The sequence below is a fragment of the Leuciscus leuciscus genome (assembly GCF_965113295.1).
Source record: "Leuciscus leuciscus genome assembly, chromosome: 9".
Lineage (NCBI taxonomy): Eukaryota > Metazoa > Chordata > Actinopteri > Cypriniformes > Leuciscidae > Leuciscus > Leuciscus leuciscus.
The window spans coordinates 33,954,777-33,971,751 of NC_138733.1; the positions used below are offsets into that span (position 1 = coordinate 33,954,777).

Genomic DNA, 16,975 nt, shown 5'->3' on the forward strand with positions numbered 1-16,975 from the left:
GAGCACAAACAAATGCTAAAATGATCTAAAATGCAGTAAAACAGTAATATTGTGAAATTAATCTTTTAATTAAAAAGAAGTCAAATAAAAAGAGCACAAATCTGCTCTTTCACCCTGTGGAGGATATTTCTACAGAAGAGAAATCTCGTACTTGTCACTGGAGATGGAGCAGTCGATGACGGTGCGCACGTCTGTGTTGAGAATGATGAAGGGAAGCTGAATGACAGATCCTGGAGGGGGAGTTGACTGGGACGACACTTCGTTGGCCTGGTTCCTCTGCACCAGATTCTTGAAGGCGATCTGCTGCTCGCGGGAAGAGATGCACAATTCACCACACATGTACACAGAGCGTTTCAGCACTTATTAACGTTAAATCAGTCAGTGTGTTGATAAATACAAAGCTTTGAGTAGTCGTAGCACTAACATGCATACACAGACGCTAACTCATGTAAGTCTCGGGGTGTGTGGGGGTTGGTCAAAGACTAGAAACCGAGCCAATGCATTTTAATTTAGCGCTCCAGCAGTCCACCCAGCTCCAAGACTGCGGCAGTGCGAGTCCTGATCAATATCCCAAGGCCTCCGTGATGAAGTCAGTGATGTGTGGACGGATCAGATGTGATCTGTTGCATCACGCTCATCTATAGTACGTACTTTCGGTGTTAATGTCACACATCAACACAAACAGACCGCAGTGATTTCCTGAGATTATGTGTGTGGGCTTTAATTTGACTGCAGGAGATGGATGACCGTCTCATTTCACTTAAAAAAAAAAAACGTCTCCTTCCCCCTCTCATCTGCTGCTTTTACTCATCTATTCTTCTCTTCTTCTGAGGTAATGGAGTGAGGCTGGTTAGCGTTGATGGCACTAACTAGACAAAGATTTTTTTTCAGCAGTTTTTGAGTTTCATGTTGCTGATATGTTTTGTAGGGGTTGGAGAAAAAAATCTGTGATGCAACGCGATTCGCTATTCAATGATTTAGAATCGATTAGTTTTTTTCTGTTCATGTACAATGGCACTTGTGTATGCTAGAGATAGTTGTTTTCTGCTTACTGCAATTGCACACAAACACACACACAAAACCATCAAACAAGTAACTTGCATAAGGTTGAAGCTAAATACAAGGGTGATCTCGTTGCGTTGCATTGTGAGTATTTGCAACACGTTTGCGTATTTGGTGGCATTGTGAGTATTTGCAACACGTTTGCGTATTTGGTTCGTTGTGAGTATTTGCAACACGTTTGCGTATTTGGTTGCGTTGTGAGTATTTGCAACACGTTTGCGTATTTGGTTGCGTTGTGAGTATTTGCAACACGTTTGCGTATTTGGTTGCATAACTTGCGTTGTGAGTATTTGCAACATGTTTGTGCATTTGGTTGCATTGTGAGTATTTGTAGCGAGTTTCTGTATTTGGTTGCGTTGTGAGTATTTGCAACACCTTTGCGTATTTGGTTGCGTAACTTGCGTTGTGAGTATTTGCAACATGTTTGTGCATTTGGTTGCATTGTGAGTATTTGTAGCGAGTTTCTATATTTGGTTGTGTTGTGAGTATTTGCAACACGTTTGCATATTTGGTTGCGTTGTGAGTATTTGCAACACGTTTGCGTATTTGGTTGCGTAACTTGCGTTGTGTGTATTTGCAACATGTTTGTGCATTTGGTTGCATTGTGAGTATTTGTAGCGAGTTTCTGTATTTGGTTGCGTTGTGAGTATTTGCAACACGTTTGCATATTTGGTTGCGTTGTGAGTATTTGCAACACGTTTGCGTATTTGGTTGCGTAACTTGCGTTGTGAGTATTTGCAACATGTTTGTGCATTTGGTTGCATTGTGAGTATTTGTAGCGAGTTTCTGTATTTGGTTGCGTTGTGAGTATTTGCAACACGTTTGCATATTTGGTTGCGTTGTGAGTATTTGCAACACGTTTGCGTATTTGGTTGCGTAACTTGCGTTGTGAGTATTTGCAACATGTTTGTGCATTTGGTTGCATTGTGAGTATTTGTAGCGAGTTTCTGTATTTGGTTGTGTTGTGAGTATTTGCAACACGCTTGTGTATTTGGATGCGTTGTGAGTATTTGCAGCACATGTGCTGTCAAACTGATGAATATGTTTATTAATTTGCTGGTGTTTTTTCTATTTGCATGTGTTTTCTTCAGTTGCAGCGTGTTGAGCTCTCTCGGGCCAACATACAACACATTCAGTGTGCCTATTGTCTGTGATGTCATTAGTAATAATCAGAAAGCAGCAGCAGGGATTTTTAACAGCGATTAATTAAAAATCCGTCATTGCCGTTGTCTGGAAAACTTTTTAGATTTAGTTTATTGCTTGTAATGTCTTTCTTTGTTCTCTTTATTTATATAATTTACATATATGTGTGTGTGTGTGTGTGTGTGTTTGGAAGCTATATTTAGTTAGTTAATCATTTCTAACATACAATTGTTTTGATTTATTATTAATTTAAATCATTATACATTTTTTACATTTAAAAAAATGTAAATCATGAATTGTTTCAGATTGCGATTTGGAAATAGATTGGATTGTGAGGTGCCTAAAGATTTTCAGCTCTAGTATTGTCCCATTACTGATTCTAACACATGAACCATTTCTATGAATGAGTCAAAAAGACTCATGAATCTGTCTAAAATTCACAAATCAACGTTTGAATTGTCTAACGACTCATTCATAAACAATCAGTTGGAGCACTTTAAGTCACTGAACAGAAAGCCATCACTTTCTTCATGCCCAACTAGAAATGAACAGAATAACTGTCCTTATATTGGTGGGAGCTTTCTCTAAAGTACTAAAATGGATGGATAAATGAAGAGTTAAATGTTAAAGTACCAGAATCGCTAAGTGGAATCAGAATGGGAATCGTTAAATTCATTTTCTACAGATGATTCCCATATGTAGTGCTGTTTGGAATTTTTGCTGCGAGGTCGGAAAGCTTCTCTACCAAAACCTCACACACACACACACACACACACACACACACACACACACACACACACACACACACAAACACAAACAGGTGTGGTACAAACCTGTAATATTAGCTCCTCTAGCTGGGCTCTTTTCTGTCGGATTCTTTCCAAACGCTTCTGTTTTTCCAGCTGAAAGATGACCACACACACACACACGTAAATATGTACATATCTGTCATGTATTTCTATATTTAGAGTACAGAAACACACAGACAACAGATAAGGTGTATGAGCTGCTCCCCCCACCCGTCCTCTCATCATCATCCTCCATTCACCCTGTGTTTTGTCTGTCAGGCAGCCACAGATGTGACACTAACAGATGGTGTCAGGCTTTACAAACACACACATTGTGTCCTCATTGCCAATGCCTGCTCAAAGCTAGACCGTTTAGTATTAAAGTACCTACCTGTGTCTCTATTACATACAAGAACACAAATGATTAAAAAAAGAAAAGAAGTAAATCTTCCTTGATTGTCATCAGCGAACATGTCCATATACATTACAAAACGCAGAAAACTATCAAATAAAATACATTTTACGGTTTACATGCAAATCAATAAACTGGCAATAGACATTAGCATTTATACAAGATTTTGAAATGATCAGGTTGTTCCTCCTGTTACACAGTCAAAGCGAACTGGGTAACAGGCAAACATCTGTATAGTGTCGATTAGGTTTTGCTTAAAACTGTGTCTTGGGCGTTGATTTCCATACCCCACTTTAACCAATATTCTGGTTAGTTGAAATCTTAATTAGACAGACAGATTTGCCAGTATTAATCTGGATTCTGGGTGCCTAAAACACTAGCAATTTAGAAAAATGACCCCGTCGAAGATCGGGCATATTCCAAATCAGTGAATAAACAAAGTGTATGTTCAACAATAAAGATTATTTTCTGTCGACCCGTTCTGTAGTAGTTTAGAGTTTTGCTTGTCCTGTCAGCGTTTTCACTGGCTCCACTATACAAACTTTATTTTATTTTTAGCCATATATTCTTATATATCTCTATTAAAATATTAATACTGATAAAATATTTTTAATGAAGTTAAAATATTTATATTAATATTTAATAATACTCTTATTTATTACAAATAATAAATTGACAACAAATGTCAATTTCTTTACAAAAAACCAACAAGCAAAAAACTTAATCAATTGATTTGTAATATTATAGATATAAATGTAACTCTTTGACGGCTATACATTCAAATTTTGCTAGAAAATGATAGTATATGATGCAAAATATTACCTATTAGTTTACTAATCTAGGTAACTTTCATCCCATTCAAGCTGATGGTAAATGGTAGTACACAAGTGGTGACAAATTGTAACTACAAATTTAAATTTATGACAAAAACAAAACAAAAACAAAACAAACAAACATTAACGTTTGCAAGAAATAATACACATGTACGAGAATGAAGCACTGGCCCGACCTCTCCGTCAAACGGACCCAAATTCTTTCACACTTGTGTGTATGCTGCGTAAAAATATGGGTAAAATATTGATGAAAATGCAAATTCCCTCTTTGCCAGAAGGTGGCGCTTGTGGAACAGCAGGATTATAGCGGTTACATAAAGCAGTGCTGCGCTTATCATCATAGGCATTACATACGCATTATAAACACATTTATTATTTATCAGCAGTAGATCAAAACAATCACTTGGCATAAATGTGGGCTATTTGGTGATAGCAAACTGCTCTAAAAGCGTGTGCACGCAAAAAGCTCAACAGCACTGCGTCTTTACATTGAAACATGCACTGCTGGTATTTCATTGATTAAATCATAGCCATTTAAAGTTTAATTACCACATCTAAGCAATATTTTGATTTCTTGTTTTCCCCTCCCCAGATTTAAACCCTCCTGAAATTAAAATTGAGACTTTAAAGTGCCCAGCCCGGTTCAGCTCACAGCAGGGCTTTACCAAAAAAAAAAAGTTTACTGGTGTGTGAGTTTGTTTATAGAATGCTGTTGTCACTCCCATATATACAAATAATTATTTGTAATTATTAAATAACTTTGGCAAGCCGTTTCAAACTCCCTAAATGTGAACTCCAAACAACCTTCGTTTTGGCCAGATTTTGTTTGAAATGACGTCCCACGAGTTTGTTTTTCAATTTCGCTTGAAGTATATTGGGGCCTTTAGCCAGAACGCTTAACCGGAAGATGACGCACATGTACATATCTTCTTTGGGATCAGTGGGAAGGTCATTTGTGATAGTGAATGTGTCTTTTCACACACACCCACCTCTAAGTTGCGACACTCTTGGGCTGAGTTGGTGGGAAGGCCAATCCAGCGTATCTCCTTCTTCTCTTTGGAGATGATGTTCATGGCCATCAACACGTTGAGCGCGTCATACACACGCCGGCGGATGTTCTTCTGGTCGTACGCTTGCTGCAAGTGCAAACACACACCGTTTATTAATGTCACAAAGCGCATCCAGTTCAGTCGCAGCCCAAACCCTTTTGACTCTTCGTCTCTCTCAGTCTTTTTACTCTGAGTCTTTGTCCTTCTAGCATTCCAGGGCAGAGAGATTAAAAACTGGTGGACTGTCAGAACTAATACCGGAAAATATTCACAACACGCCACTCACACTCCAGGTAGAAACACTTGTTATGCAATGATCCAAGGCCAGCGGTCAAAACCCAAACCCAAACTCTCATTATAAAATGATATTATCTGAGATCAACATTAAGTGTCTGTTCCTGCTTATGGTTTTGGGATACGGCCAGACGAGAGGTGGACGCAGTGAGTGCACTGCGACGTGAAGTGCTCAACGTTCTTCATAAACCACAGGCCGATAAATCACAGCTCATATTAACATGAGAGGCCGCAGGAGGAACCTGTAGAACTTTACCGTGTTTTATTGGTCCAGTTCTGTATTATTCTGTTGTGTAAACAGACACTGAGTAAGTGATGGTCATAATGGTAACTCTATGCATATTTCATATCTGAAAGAGCAGTCCAAGACAACGACAGTCTTTTTAGATCAATATCAAATGGCTCTGTAAGAAAGCATTATGTAAAATCCATGACTTTTAAGGCTGAGTGGGGGAGTTATGCACCCAATTTTAATACTTGTGGTAAAGTTTTTTTTTGTTGTTGTTGTTAAATCTCTAAACAGACCAACAGTAAAAAAAAATAATTAGAAATCAAGCTTAAAGTCTTGTCATGATCTCGTGGCACTCACCGAGTCGGCGGGCATCAGGCTGCTGGCGTGTGTGAACTCAGACACCAGCTCATCGGCCACCTCGTTGTAAGACGTGGTGCCTTTCTTTTGTACCTTCTCGCACACCTTCATGGAGAAGTGCCTCAGGCCTTTCCCGTTCTTATCTGCCCTCTTCAATCTCTTACTGCAGAGACACAGAGGAAGAGAGAGTTTGTTTGTTAGTTAAACAGTACAATAAAGATTGTCAAGATTAGTAGCATTCATTTTTATTAGAAAGCAAATCAATATTCAACACACACACACGCACACACGCACACAAGCACACACACACACACACACACACGCACACACATGCACATATATACATACATACATATATATAAATAAAAATAAATAAATGTTGGTTTGGTTTTAATAAAAAATTAATGCATTGTAGTAAAACATACTATAATACAAAAAACATTTATACTAGGGGTACGTTCACATGACAACGATATACTAAAAATAGAAACGTTTTCCCTTTGTATTTTCCACGAACAGACGACAACACTGTCAAAATGATCTCCGTTCGCACGGATCCGCGAAAATGATTTAAATGCTGTATTCTTCATGCCAGGCCAGTAGTTGGCGATGTCACTTTGTAAAGAAACACTACCTGCCTATAGACTGAACATGTAATACACATGCGGCGTTTTCACAAATTCATGTTTTTGTAGTTTACACACAGACGATCATGGTATCGTTTTCAAAAGTTAGCATTTTAAGGCCACCAAAACGCTGTTGCGATGTATACGACATCGCTTTGAGTCGGTTTCAGTGGTTTTGTGTGTACGCAGATATTTCTTGTTTACGAAAAAAATAAAAAATGTACGAAAAAAATAAAAAACATCGGATAGGGAAAGCTCTGGCTTCGTGTGGATGTGGCCTTAGGAAGTCTTCTGACAGGCTGTTGTTTAAAGTGGTTTGTGAACCAGCAAACAGCTCTGTTCTCTGTAACTGTAGATGACGCGTTCGAGAGTGCCTTGAGACACTTCTTTCCTGTTACAAATAGCAGATATGTGTTGCACAATCACTTTTCACCCTATATTTCATTTACACCCATCATATCCTATTTGTCATTTGTTGATTCAAGTGTGTGATCCTATATCGCACTAACCGAAACACACACACAATCTGGCAAAGAGACAGCATGTCCAGGGCTGTGACACTCTATGTGCTCCCAGCATGCATGTGTGTGTACGTTTTCATGTGTGCTTCGTGTTTCACTGGGTCCTTGGCCCTGGGTCGTGTGTCACTGTAGCTCACTGAAAGATGCGTCAAGTTCAACCACAGAGGTGGGAAAACAAGCGCACACATGATACGTGTGTGAGAGTGCGAGTGACTTACTCAGCGTGACGTCGACGGCACCACTGCAATGCATACAAGCACACTCATTCACTCAATTTATTAATGAAGGACAGAGAAAGGGTTGGTGAAGATGTGTCACAAATAAAACCATAGACTGTATAAAACAATGGACGTAGTGTCCGTGACGTCACCCGTAGGTTTCTGAAGAGCATTTTTTAAGCTCAAAGTGGGCGGAGCCAGCCGTCGCCATCTTGTCAGCGCGTCACTCCCGGATAAACGAAAATGGGCAAAGAGGCGGGATTAGCTGAGGTGACGTGACGCTAACAGACGGCAGACAAACGGCTAGTAGTGACAGCAGCGGCAATCCACCTGTCACTCAAGTGACCACGCCCTTAATTATCCACAACTTTGAGGCTTAATATAATTTAAATTATTTAAACAGATGAGTTATACAAAAATTCACCCCCCTCACAGTTGTCATGAAGGGCAAAATTAGCTATATAGACCAAAACCACTTTTTGAACCGGGCTGTAAACATGTCTTTTCTGCTGTAAAGTTGGGCATATTAACATGGGGGTCTATGGGATTGACTCTCTTTTGCATCCAGTCTCTAGTGGCCAGTCGATGAACTGCAGTTTAAGTCCCTTCCGTGTTGGTTTCCAGAGAGAAAGGAAGGTTGCCGCTTGAATAACACAGATAACATGAGAATAAAGCACTAGACTCTAAAAACGAAATAAAACGTAAAAGTTGTTACTTTGTAAAAACTAAGATAACTAAAAAAAGAATATATTAATATAGTGCATTTCCTATGTACTACCTAAAAAAAATTTTTTTTTTATTATATACCATTATATATATCATAATTTTTTTTATCGCAATGAAACGTAAGTAGTGACAGATCTTTTCTTTTGTATTGTGACATGCATCCGAGTGTAAGAGTTTCTTAAAAATGAAAGATACAAAATGTAGGAAGTGGGTCTAACCAACGGATGTGGATTGGATTTTAAGATGTGGACGTTGCACTTAAAAATTAATGTGAGCTTGCCGTCGATTGTGGAGGGGTTAGGGTTAAAGCGGACTAAATGAGATCTATAACAAGCATTTACTAAATAGATAGAGTGAAGTCATTCCGACTTGTGCTCATGATGACAGCATCGCTATCAAATTAAATATAATTTAAAAGGTTGTGCATTCTGCTATACGCATACGCTAGAATAAAGGTAAAATCTGAAGTATACTCTGGGCTTTACAGGTACTAGCAGGTTACATAACCCGTCTGTGTACGGATCATTACATTATTGCACCGCTGTTCCTCATGCCGTGATGCACCATCCGATGTGGAGTGCATGTGTGCCGCAGAGGCTGTGGTGCGTGCGAGCGCTTGTGAGAGTTAAAACAAAGAGATGGCTCAGGGTTCGATGGTGTGCCAAGTACACAAACGGGAAAAGTCCGGAGGAAAATTCACTCATTCTTTCTCTCTCACACACATGCTGTATGAAAAAACGCCACTGCACTGTGGGGTGAATTACGTAACTGTCGCTCAATGAAGGAGAGGTGCGGAGAAACAGGAGGGAGGGAGGGAGGAGGGGGGAAGGAGGGAGGGAGGATGCAGTAGCGGCTGATTGGGGTTTCAGTCGTCAGGACAAATTAGTTCCAGACCCCCAGCTCACCAACATTCACCCCTAATTGACTGGAAGTACTGCAATGCTGTAAGAGGGACTCTCACGCAGCTCTGTGTGTGTGTGTGTGTGTGTGTGTGTGTGTGTGTGTGTGTGTGTGTGTGTGTGTGTGTGTGTGTGTGTGTGTGTGTGTGTGTGTGTGTGTGTGTGTGTGTGAGACTGTGAATATGACACGCATTTACACATAACATACATGCACACACACAGTGGTTTCTGCTTAGCAACAGTGCGGAGATGTGTTCCCCCCTGTGAAGAATGTTTTAGCATCAGAGAAATGCAGTCTCAGGACAGAAAAGAGAGAGAGAGAGAGAGAGAGAGAGAGAGAGAGAGGGGGGGGGGGGGGTGGAGAGAGAGAGAGAGAGAGAGAGAGAGAGAGAGGGGGGGGGGTGGAGAGAGAGAGAGAGAGAGAGAGAGAGATGGGGGGAGAGAGAGAGAGAGAGAGAGAGAGAGATGGGGGGAGGGTGAGAGACAGAGAGAGAGAGATGGAGAGAGGGAGAGAGAGAGAGAGAGAGAGAGAGAGAGAGATGGAGAGAGAGAGAGGGAGAGAGAGAGAGAGAGAGAGAGAGAGAGAGAGCGAGAGAGAGAGAGAGAGAGAGAGAGAGAGATGGAGGGCTGGAAGAGAGGAGAGAGAGAGAGAGAGAGAGAGAGAGAGAGAGAGAGAGAGAGAGAGAGAGAGAGAGAGAGAGATGGAGGGCTGGAAGAGAGGAAGTGGGAAGAGAGAGGAGAGAGAGAGAGAGAGAGAGAGAGAGAGAGATGGAGGGCTGGAAGAGAGGAAGGGGGAAGAGAGAGAGAGAGAGAGAGAGAGAGAGAGAGAGAGAGAGAGAGAGAGAGAGAGAGAGAGAGAGAGAGGAGAGAGAGAGAGAGAGAGAGAGAGAGAGAGAGAGAGATGAGGGCTGGAAGAGAGGAAGTGGAAGAGAGGAGAGAGAGAGCGAGAGAGAGAGAGAGAGAGAGAGAGAGATGGAGGGCTGGAAGAGAGGAAGTGGGAAGAGAGGAGAGGGGGAGGGAGATTCATCTGACCTTTCGCAGGAGAAGACACATCTGCCAGAATGCAGCAAAAGCGAGGCGAGTCACAGAAGGGTAACGGTCTGTGTCTGTGTTTGTACTGTGAGCAATTCAAAGAAACGCTAGAAATAATTCACGGGGGCCTAAACAGGAAATATCCATCAAATTGGAATATAAAATTGCAAATATTTAGTTATTAACGATGAAGTGACCATATTCAAACAGGTTTCCTGAATGCTATCTGTTAAATTTGAACAAACTAATTTTTAAAGGGTAAAATTTTTACTGAGTTCTAATTCTAATTAAAATCAACTATTTGTTTCTGTAATTTGCCCTATATTTATATTTACTCCTTTAATATTTAATACGTCTATTAATAATATATTAAAACTCTATATGAAAATCCCACATTCCATGTACAGTTAGTCTTACCACAGTAAATCCACGGTAAATGTTAGTGATTTGTGGACTGAAAAGTATTCTGAACTGAATGTTGTGTTTTCTGTGTCAGTGTTGTTGAGATTATCAGCTCTGGCTTTTAATCGTTTAAATCACCAAGACACTTGTGTTTGTATCATCATCACTGTTGAGCGAGTAAGCACACGTGTTCTGATCTCGTACTGTGAGCTCGTACTGCTCTGTCCTCTGGGCAGCAGAGATTATAAATGGTGCGTCTGTTTCGTTCCACTTCTGGCACGTTTAATGTTTCTCATAAGCAACACAAATGGCACTGCTTGTCAGTTATCACATTTTGTTTCTAAAATCTAAAATGTTGGCCTAAAATCTAGAGCGGTCGCTGGTGCTGACACTGTCAAACTGCATGATTTGTACATTATACAGTACAGGCCAAAAGTTTGGACACATTACTATTTTTAATGTTTTTGAAAGAAGTTTCTTCTGCTCATCAATTTGATCAAAAATACAGAAAAAAAAATGTAATATTGTGATATATTATTACAATTTAAAATAATTGGTTTTCAAGTTATTATACTTTAAATTATCATTTATTTCTGTGATGCAAAGCTGAATTTTCAGGATCATTACTCCAGTCTATCACATGATCCTTTAGAAATCATTCTAATATGATGATTCATTATCAAAGTTGGAAACAGTTCTGCTGCTTAATATTTTTTCATAACCTGTGATACTTTTTTAGGATACTTTGATGAATAAAAAGTAAAAAAAAAGAAAAGAAAAAAAAGAAGAAAATGTTTTAAAAATAGAAATCTTTTGTAACAACAATATCCACTACTGGTCAGTAATTTTTTTTCTTTCTTTTTTTGAAATAAATCAATACTTTTATTCAGCAAGAATGTGTTAAATTGATAAAGAGTGATAGTAAAGAAGATTTATATTATTAGAAAATATTTTTTTATTTTGAATAATGCAGTTCTTTTTAACCTTTTATTCATCAAATATATTAAGGCAGCAGAACTGTGTCCAACACTCATAATACATCAGAATATTAGAATGATTTCTAAAGGATCATGTGATAGACTGGAGTAATGATCCTGAAAATTCAGCTTTGCATCACAGAAATAAAAGATAATTTAAAGTATAATAAATTGAAAACTAATTATTTTAAATTGTAATAATATATCACAATATACATTTTTTTTCTGTATTTTTGATCAAATAAATGCAGGCTTGATGAGCAGAAGAAACTTCTTTCAAAAACATAAAAAATAGTAATGTTTCCAAACTTCTGGCCTATTAATATTTTAATAAACAAGGTCCGGGCCATTTAAAATTCATCCCCGACACCATTCACTTTGGACACCCCTGCCCTAGATAGTCCCGCTCCAAACCCTTTGAGCCGATGTGGCAGCCTGGTCCGGAGTAGTACACAAGCTTTTATAATATTTAAGCCCATTAAATGTTCAAAATTATGGCTTTCAATTACACTGTAATGTCGAATGGCTATAATTACGCAAAATATTTAGATAAACACTTAAATATATAGAGGATTATGTGTAGTGATATGGACAAGAACTCGATGAACTCCTGAACAAATGTCAGCCTGAACCAAACAGACGAGCACTACAGGAACACATTCAGTAGTGAAAGCTCCCTGTGAAATCTAGCACACACTGCTGACGTCAGAGGTCCTCAGTGAGAAATAATGTTCAATTAAGAGAGAGAGAAGCAGCTGAAGGAGGGCTTGACAGTGTGTTTTATGTTAGCAGAGAAGCTCATTAGGGACACGGGGGATCTGAAACACAACTGGGGTGTGCAGCTGTGATCCTCCACTGTCCTGCTTAACATCTGAGCCTCATAAATCCTAGTGAGACTGCGGCTCTCTTTCTCTCGCACACACACTTGTTTGTCTCATGGGCACATCCATTTAAAGACGAGTGTGTCTATTGATCCCAGTGTCCCTCAACTCAGCTCACTTACCTGGACGAGGAGTCACTCAAACACAGTCCGTCCCTGCAAAACACATGTGAATATTAATATTTATTCATCTCTATTTCTTTAAAATCCTCTTTGATACATTCACAAAAATCATTTTAAACATGATTTTAAAAGTGTGATGCAGATGCCGCACCTGTCCGAGTAATAGGAATCAATGTAGTCGTGTGTCCTTTTTTTGTTCCTAACAAAGGGAAGGCCACAGTTAGTCAACAAACACACACACACACACGTTTGAGTTCGCCAAATACATCTGAATTTTAAATCGGTAAAATATCTCTGGTTTATGTAAGGTTTTAAAATGCTTCTCCAAACTCAAGCAGAAAACAAATCCGCATCAAGTTCACATGAGGACATCAGAGTGCCATAGGAGCGCTTCATTCCCATTAAAATCAGTGGTTGAGAAGCGTGCACGTGGCTCACCCCGGGGTCCACTCGTTGCCCTCGGGAGGGTGTGCCTGAGTAACCATTGCAACCGGTGTCGTGTGCGGCGTAAACGGGCTGCCGATGAGGATACCTCCAGGGTGAGACACTCTCTGCGGTGTGCTTAAAATCTACAGAAAGGAAAGAAAACAATGTAAGGTTATGCAAATAATAACTGAAGATAGTTAAGTGACAAGTTAAGACCGGTAGAGAGCATCACTAGGGAAGGTTCATGTTAGTTTTGGCAGTCAGGCATACCATTATGGAGAAAAAAAACATGTTTCTCCATCCAGGTTGCGTACTTCTTCCAGTGAACAACTGCCACTGAGATGAAAGAGAACGCTAACGGGTTGATTTCTAAAGGTACAATAGACGTTTTTGATTTGGGCGACCTCCACTGTGGTGTTGCTGACAGACACTAGCATGTACTCATTCATCCCGAGTCCCTGATTTATCTCCGGCGCTCTCCCTCTGGATCTCTCCTCATGCGAGTGTGTGCTGAAGCCCCAGGGGAGCAGAAACGCCTCAGCAAGGACACCCTCATCCATCATCATCCTCCTCCTGGCCCTCTGGATGTATTCAGAGAGGCTCGCTACCACACATCTGGACCATTACGAGGTGCGTATGAGATGCATTATATCAAAACTTTGTGGTATAAAACACACCAGATCACGAAAAAAAATAAGTTTCACCAAAATGTGCAGTAAATGGGATATTGTATTTTGTACTGTATACCAGTGGCGAAGCTACAGATGCGCCCTTCATTTACCAAATAGATGAATGAAATAATTTCATAAACAATAATTATCTTATCACACTATATTTATTTAGTTAAAGTTATTAAACGGACGTTTGCATGGTCCGCTGCAGGCGATGTCCTAGCTTCTCCTCTCCCTATAGGTGCATATGAATGTTTTATGTTTATGTTTTATGAATGCCTGTCACCTTGAGCATTTCTGGTCTCGCACCTGCTGTATCCCACAATGCTTTGTGTTCAAATCTATTTCCAGTGCGATGAATGGAGGAATCGTGTAGCCACAATTTTTATTTTATTTTTATTTATAACTTACCATGTCATTCAACTTATCTTTTTCGTATGTAAATACAAAACCTTATGTTTTATTTATAACATGCCAACTGGAATCTGATCATTTGACAAACTGATTTAAGTATGCAGTATAATGTGTTCATGTTTACGAAGCATACGGATAAAAATGTATATCGTGGCCACGAATTAAGAATAATTTCACTCTGTATAATTTGTTAACTCATTTTAGGAAATCGTGGCCACTTTAAACTAATTTGTTCCCTTGTTTTGATTTAATTAAAACAAGGAAACAAATTATTACAACATGGCCACGATTTAGTAAATCAGGAGAACAAAGTATATTACGAACGTACAATTTACTTAAAACGCCCTGTAAGTCGTGGGAACGAATTAATTCGTGACCACAATATATGTTTTTTTCCCCTCATGTCATGTGTGTGAGGCTCCGTACAGGTCAGTGTTATTTTAGTATTATTTATATAATGTTATATTTATGAATATTTTGAATGAGCTTTTATTTTTATATTTTCAGTTTTCATTTTAGTTTAAGTTTTAGTAATGGTGTTATGTGCTTTTGTCATTTAATGTGTTTTATATATATATTTTTTTTTTTCTGTATTTATTTATTTCTGTATTTATTTCTGTATTTATTTATTTCTGTATTTATTTATTTATTTCTGTATTTATTTATTTCTGTATTTACTTATTTCTGTATTTATTTATTGCTGTATTTATTTATTTATGTATTTACTTATTTCTGTATTTATTTATTTCTGTATTTATTTCTGTATTTACTTATTTCTGTATTTATTTATTTATTTCTGTATTTATTTATTTATTTATTTCTGTATTTATTTATTTATTTCTGTGTTTATTTATTTATGTATTTACTTATTTCTGTATTTATTTATTGCTGTATTTATTTATTTATTTATGTATTTACTTATTTCTGTATTTATTTATTTCTGTATTTATTTCTGTATGTATTTATTTCTGTATGTATTTATTTCTGTATTTACTTATTTCTGTATTTATTTATTTCTATATTTATTTCTGTATTGATTTATTTCTGTATTTCTTTCTGTATTTATTTATTTCTGTATTTATTTATTTCTGTATTTATTTCTATATTTATTTCTTTCTGTATTTCTTTCTGTATTTATTTCTGTATTTACTTATTTCTGTATTTATTTATTTCTATATTTATTTCTGTATTTATTTATTTCTGTATTTATTTCTGTATTTATTTATTTCTGTATTTATTTCTATATTTCTTTCTTTCTGTATTTCTTTCTGTATTTATTTCTGTATTTATGTCTGTATTTCTTTCTGTATTTATTTCTGTATTTCTTTCTGTATTTCTTTCTTTCTGTATTTCTTTCTTTCTGTATTTCTTTCTTTCTGTATTTCTTTCTGTATTTACTTATTTCTGTATTTACTTATTTCTGTATTTATTTATTTCTGTATTTACTTATTTCTGTATTTATTTATTTCTTTCTGTATTTCTTTCTGTATGTATGTATTTCTGTATGTATGTATTTCTGTATGTATGTATGTATGTATGTATGTATGCATTTATATTATATATATATATATATTTTTTTTTACAGTTTTAGTTAACAATAACAAGACTGAGTCATGTGATAACACTCATACTATTCGAAATGTATATCATGTCATACAGTTTCATGGAAGTATGCGGTGTACACTCTGCAGTAATCCAGGAAGTTAAACGTTTTAACGTCTTGTTTTCTCGCACCGTGTTAAACGCTGCACGGGTGACACTGAGTGTGGAGGACGTAACTGTGAGATCCACTGAGTCGGAAAGGAATCTGTGTGTAAGTGTGCCACACATCTCTGTAACGAGTGAGTGAGGGGTCCTAACGAGGGTCGTTAATAAGCTCATTAGCAGAGGTGCGGGCACACAGTGCGCTTGTTCTCCTCTGAGCCTCTGCTTTCATGCTCTCGGCCCTTCCGCTCTGCCGTCAAACACGAGGACTCGTTGTTAGGTGAAGGGTGTCGTTTCCGCACCTCTAGCGGCACTAAACGCAACTGCTCCCACACAGGTTTCCCATGCAGTCCTACTGCCATTGTTGAGACAAACAGGGTCCCGGAAATCACATGCAAACAAAGCATGAGTGTTTGCACTCTTCAGGAAGTCAACCTAACAATTGCTTAATTGCAGGTTCCTATTAAGCTAGCATAGAGTGACATATTTTAGCATTGAAAAAAAAGACATTTCACCTTTAAATGTATGCATTTACACAGAAGACTGTTTACTGCAGCATTGCTGTCAAACTTCAGTTCATCAAGGTCTCTCTCTCTCCAACTTCCTCCCCTTTCATCAGTGTCTTTCCTCCCTTTAAGCTCCATTGTGCGAGTCCATCTTTTCAACATTCCTTTCTTTTGTTCTGCTGAGTGCAGCCATACTGACCCGTAAACACCCTCCTCTTCCACCCCTTCAGTTTCCTATTGTCCATGTACAGCAGACGAGCACATGTAAAGCACTGTTCTCTGAAGCATCACTGCCCACTACTGGCTACAGAATGAACTGCAGCACAACCGTCCCATCCTCAAACATCATTTACACAGGCAGCTCGAATTTGTGAATGGGATGGGTAAAGCTAACACTTTTCGTTTATTTATCGGTAGCACTGGTAGCAGGTCTCTTTAATTAACATTAGTTGTCATTAACCAACATTGATAATAATGAGCAATATATTTGTTACAGTATTTATTCATCTTTGTTAAAGTCAGTTAATTAAAATACAACTATTTTTAGCTGATGCAAGCTCAGCTCCATTAAATAATATTAACAGATACAACTTTTAATTGTATTAATGTATTAGTAAATGTTGAAATTAACCTAATTTGATCTGATTAATCCGATTAAAACATAAATAGCAAATGTGATG

At 38.1% G+C, this 16,975-nt stretch overlaps 1 protein-coding gene across 4 annotated transcripts in view; it reads right to left on the reverse strand.

Annotated features, from left to right (window-relative positions):
* The window catches only part of tfdp2 (transcription factor Dp-2), a 48,983-nt gene that overhangs the window by 3,947 nt on the left and 28,061 nt on the right, over window positions 1-16,975 (reverse strand). For all 4 annotated transcript variants that reach the window (XM_082180671.1, XM_082180672.1, XM_082180670.1 and 1 more), the window contains 7 exons: window positions 13,013-13,143; window positions 12,726-12,773; window positions 12,575-12,607; window positions 6,171-6,333; window positions 5,228-5,374; window positions 3,039-3,107; window positions 152-303 (listed from right to left, as the gene is read on the reverse strand). In XM_082180671.1, the coding sequence (XP_082036797.1) occupies window positions 152-303; window positions 3,039-3,107; window positions 5,228-5,374; window positions 6,171-6,333; window positions 12,575-12,607; window positions 12,726-12,773; window positions 13,013-13,143 (743 nt within the window). The remainder of the gene's footprint in view (window positions 1-151; window positions 304-3,038; window positions 3,108-5,227; window positions 5,375-6,170; window positions 6,334-12,574; window positions 12,608-12,725; window positions 12,774-13,012; window positions 13,144-16,975) is intronic.